Below are 4,587 nucleotides of genomic sequence, written 5' to 3'. Positions count from 1 at the left end.
TTCTTAATTTTAAACTTGTATTTTCTCCCTTGGAATGGTTTTACTAAATAGAACGTTTTAATGACAAAATGAATTATATTTTATTCCCTTGAGATAAGTCATTTGCCGTATTCAAGAGGCTAAGGGTTTAACCCCCCCACTTATAACAGATGTTTGTAGTAATTTTCAATTGTTTCTCTTTTCTCCCATTTCAAACAATGGATTTAGTTGGCTCAAATCTTAGTCTTCTGCTCCCTATAGGCATTTTTTTTTTCTCTTAGGCTCCAGTCGACAACTCATCTCTCCAAGCTCTACTATCTCTTCCCAAAAGTCTGTTGTGGTGAAAGACTCCAGCTCTTGTGACCTTGATTGCTCTTGCGACACTTTGACCCATTTGGCGACCAGTTCAAGCACTGACAGCTCAGAGATGCAAATAAGACGTGGAAATCAATTACCTCTTAACGCTGATGGTAAAATAGCACCTTATGTGGACTTTTCTGGCTATTACAAAAGCGTTGAAGATGCTCGGAGAAAGGGACTACTTTCAAAAGGAATCGACTACTAATATGAAGCCTCTTTTTTCGAAGTGTGAAAAATATTTGGCCTTATCCTATATTCTTTGTAGCTTATTCTTATTCTTTCTATAAAATATTATTCATTTTCTGGTTTTTGTTACTTATACTTATTCTTTACGCTTATCCTACTCTTTTCTTTCCTTTATGATAGATATTTAATTTCATAAAAATGTCTATCACAACCCCCAAAGGACCGAATTAGCATTTCGGAGTTATAAAACTAAAAAAAAATTAAAAAAGAAATCATAGAAGTAGCACAACAACTAAGTAACTGGCTAAACAATGCCAAAAACAGCAACGACAAAATATCAGAAAGTTAAAGAGGTAAAAACTAAAACAAAATTAGAAAAGAGTGAGTTAAATTTAGCGTTAAAAGGTGTAAAAGAGAACATATAAACAAGGGGGAGGGAACAAAAGAATCAGACGAACATAAAACTTGGGTATAACCATTACCAAAGAAAAAGAAAAAAAAAGGAAAACTAGCGATTTATTTTATCAGTTATGAAGAGGACAAAGGTTTTTTCAAGCATGGAGGCTAAGCAACGGATGGGGAACAAGATAGGAATGGGTTCAGAAACAGTAGGTGGTAGGTGGTGTCTGGATGGGGAATGTCTTTTGGGGAAAATGTTTTCTGTAACCCCAGGAAATTGTAACCCCAAGTAATTTAAAGGAAGACACAGAAAATCTGGGGGGATAGGGCTGAGGTTTTAAGGAAACATATTGGCATTATCATAGATTTAGAACGGTTTATTCTCATGTCTAAGGCCGTAGCGTCATCTGCAATATCATTGAGGATGCTCATAGGGTTGCTTACTATGTTTCAGTAGCAGGTTTCAACAACCGTTAGGTCATTCAGAAATTTGTTAACGAGGCTTTTTATCATAACAGAAAAAAGGAGGGATATAGGAGAGTACCTTGGGGTATTCTATTGTGGAAAGGGAGAGGGCTGGAATAATGATTCTGATATTTGACTTCCTGTGATCTATTTAATAAAAAGGAGGAAACTAATTTAACCAGGAAAGAATCAATATTGAAATCAGTTTCAAGTTTCTCAACTAAAATATTGGGGTTAACAAGGTCAAATACTTTTTGAAGGTCAATGGAAATTAAATTTAGCCAGCAATTAGGTTTTTCGAGAACATTTCCAATTGAGGCAATAAGAAAAACAAGGTAACTGAAATTAGAAGTGGATTTGATGTTCGCGAATTGTCTCAGGTCAGTAAAAGGTATGATTTTTTTCCTTTAGTCGATCTGCAAAGAATCCTTCATATAGTTTAGAGAATATAGGAGTGAGTGAAATAGGATGAACACCTTCAAAGCCAGGTTTTCGGTCTTTCTTTTTCAAGAGGCTATGAAACCATGTTTCCAAATTTGTGGATATTGGCCAGACTCAGTAATTTCATCGAAAATAACAGGCAAGGGCTTTGAGAGAAAGTCACTGAAAGTACTAATAAGAGGAAACGGGATATCCAAAGGGCAGACACTTGTGTTTCATAATTTCCCAATTCTTCTTTCGATCTCAGACGTAGATATGAAGGGGAAAGCAGGAGGGAGGATATCGGTAGGTAGTTGATAAGACAATGTCGGAAGATTATAGACGATAAAAGCAAGGAACTTGTTAAGATTACTAGCAGTAACTTCTGAGGATTCAGGTAGGATGAAATCAAGCTGGTCTAGACTCCCAGTTCACAGCTTTTTTACCTCGGAATACAAATTTTATAGTTTTTCGGTAAATAATTCTTTGACGTTGTTCCTGTAGTAAGATCGGGCAAATTTATGTATTTGCTTTTTAATTGATTTTCTTATTTTATTAGCTTCATCCAGTTTAACATTTCTGAAAAGATGCAATTTTTTCTAATTAGCGCTTTTATGGGTTGATTAATGAATGGTTTGTCACTGGAGCATTTTTACATTTTCTTTCTGGGAAAGAAATTAGATATATATCGTTTAGCTTTTTGTGAAAGGTAGTGATTTTTTCATCAAGATCATGCAAATTATAAATATCAGACCAATCCTCAGTACTCCACCACGTCCCAAAAGAAAGAAGGCCAGCATTTTGAAAGGGGCGGAAAGAGTCATAAGTTACCGAGAATATATGCTTAAAATTAAAAGAGGGGCACATGAGAAGGGAAAAATGGTAATTCCCACCCAATGGAGGCAAAGCTGAGGGGGACTATAAAATTATTCAGATTAGTTAGAATGACATCTAGAGAGGTATTTCCCCTAGTTGTTGGTATTCTAACTATTTGCCTAACTTTTAGAGAGGAGAACATTGAATTCATTTTAAGTAATATCATAATTAAGAATTCATTTTAAGCACTTTGAGGTCTGCAAGTTTGTCAAAATTAAGGCTTTCGGCGTTAGTGATTAAAAATTGATATATAGCTAGCATCTAACCTTCTCCTTTGACTATTAATATGAAACTTCTTTACATACTGTTCCTGCTAAGCGTTGATAAGATATTTTTCACAGTTCTTATTTCTGGTAGTATTTTCCAATGAGCTTTGTATGTTTATTGTGATTTGGGCTATTTGTTTTTCTTTATTTTGTTTCATTCCTGAGCAACGGTAGACCTTGCTAATGTGATGTGAATTCTTCTTTGCTTTGTTTTTCTCCTTGATCGCAGCATTATCACCCGAGTAACTTTAGAGACTGTCTAATTCAAGTTTTTTTTTTCCGTTACCTTACTTACTTGTACTTACTACTACTTGTACTTGGGTCACGTTCGAGCCTTGTCCAGGCCCATCGTGACATCCAGAATATGTCGGCATGCGTCTCTCCATTGCTCTCTTTCAAGTGCGATTGGCTCGATCAACTGGATCCATTGTCTATTCCATCGGTGTCCGTGCTTCTTGAAACCTCCCATTGGCTCGAGGTCGGCTCTAACTGTTGATAACCATGTCTTTTTTTGTCCTCCAGGCTTCTTCTTCCAGTGCGCAAGGGGTTGGCATTTCAAGCACTGTTTGCTGAACGAGTCATCCGGTCGGCGCAGTCTATGCCCGAACCATCGTAGACGTCTCGCTTTGACAACATCAGAGACAAGTGGTATATCACCACATCTTCTTCTGATGACATCGTTCGGGACGCGGTCAGAGAGACGCAGGCCAAGAATACAGCGAAGACACTTGTGGTGGAAGACATTCAGGTTATTAGCTTCCCCAGCTCTGAGGGGCCACGTTTTGCAACCATAAAGAAGCACAGAGAGGACCAAAGCGTTATATATCCGGAGCTTTGTTCGAAGGGAGATTCAATTTTGTAACCAGAGGCACTTCCGAAGCTGGATGAATGCTGCCCAGGCTGCGGAGATGCGGCTTTGTATTTCGCTTAGAGCTTCGCTCTTGGGATTTATTAGGGAGCCTAGATATTTCAAATTCTGGACGTCCTCGATTGGGATGCCATTCAATGTGATTGGAGTTTCATCTAGCCCAGATGTGCGTATCGATTTTGTTTTCGATTGGCTGATCTTTAGTCCAGTAGCAAGGGATCTAGCAGCAATGTCGTCTATCATGAGATGTGCTTCTATTATCGACTCAGCCAGGATATCCATATCATCGGCGTAATCAAGGTCTGTTATTGATAGTGCTGGACTGATTGTCACACCTTTGTATTTGTCAAGAGTCTTCATGATCTGGTCAATGACAAAGTTAAATAAAATAGGCGATAAGGCACAACCCTGTCGCACTCCTTTGTCAATTGATATTTCTTTTGAGATTTCTCCGTCAGCTCTTATAAATCCCCTCGTTCCCACGTAATAAGCCTTAATTAAACGGACTATCTTTTCGGGCACTCCATCATTCCTCATTGCAAGTTTTTTTTTACTGTTTTAAAATGTAGAGTTAAGAGAAAGAGTCAAACTTTAGCGTAAAGAGCGGGGCGTTGAGAAGGAAAAGCCCCTTTCATATACGGAGTAATTTCTGTTCGTTTTAAGCTTTAATGTCGCTCCTTACTTTCATTAAAAAAACTTGTTTTTTTATTTAATTTGGTATAAAAACCTGGCGTTGAATATGCGTCTCACTGTGGACAAACGCAGTGA

General features: G+C 37.7%; 1 protein-coding gene across 1 annotated transcript; it reads right to left on the bottom strand.

The window, feature by feature from the left end:
• Window positions 1-3,273: 3,273 nt before the first annotated feature.
• LOC136044005 (uncharacterized) lies at window positions 3,274-4,356 on the bottom strand. The gene is made up of 2 exons (XM_065729093.1): window positions 3,824-4,356; window positions 3,274-3,718 (listed from the first exon to the last, which is right to left on the bottom strand). The coding sequence occupies exons 1-2, from the start codon at window positions 4,354-4,356 to the stop codon at window positions 3,274-3,276; spliced, it is 978 nt and encodes a 325-aa protein (XP_065585165.1).
• Between the last annotated feature and the right edge of the window lie 231 nt (window positions 4,357-4,587).

This window comes from Artemia franciscana, chromosome 2, assembly GCF_032884065.1.
Source record: "Artemia franciscana chromosome 2, ASM3288406v1, whole genome shotgun sequence".
Classification (NCBI taxonomy): domain Eukaryota; kingdom Metazoa; phylum Arthropoda; class Branchiopoda; order Anostraca; family Artemiidae; genus Artemia; species Artemia franciscana.
This window is presented reverse-complemented; position numbering and strand designations above follow the sequence as displayed.

Bases quoted from the DNA above. Each gene is read 5' to 3' on its own strand.
- LOC136044005 (XM_065729093.1), bottom strand. From the start codon at position 4,356: ATGAGGAATGATGGAGTGCCCGAAAAGATAGTCCGTTTAATTAAGGCT. The intron at 3,719-3,823 runs GTGCCTCTGGTT...GTGGCCCCTCAG, and splicing joins GCATTCATCCAGCTTCGGAA to AGCTGGGGAAGCTAATAACC.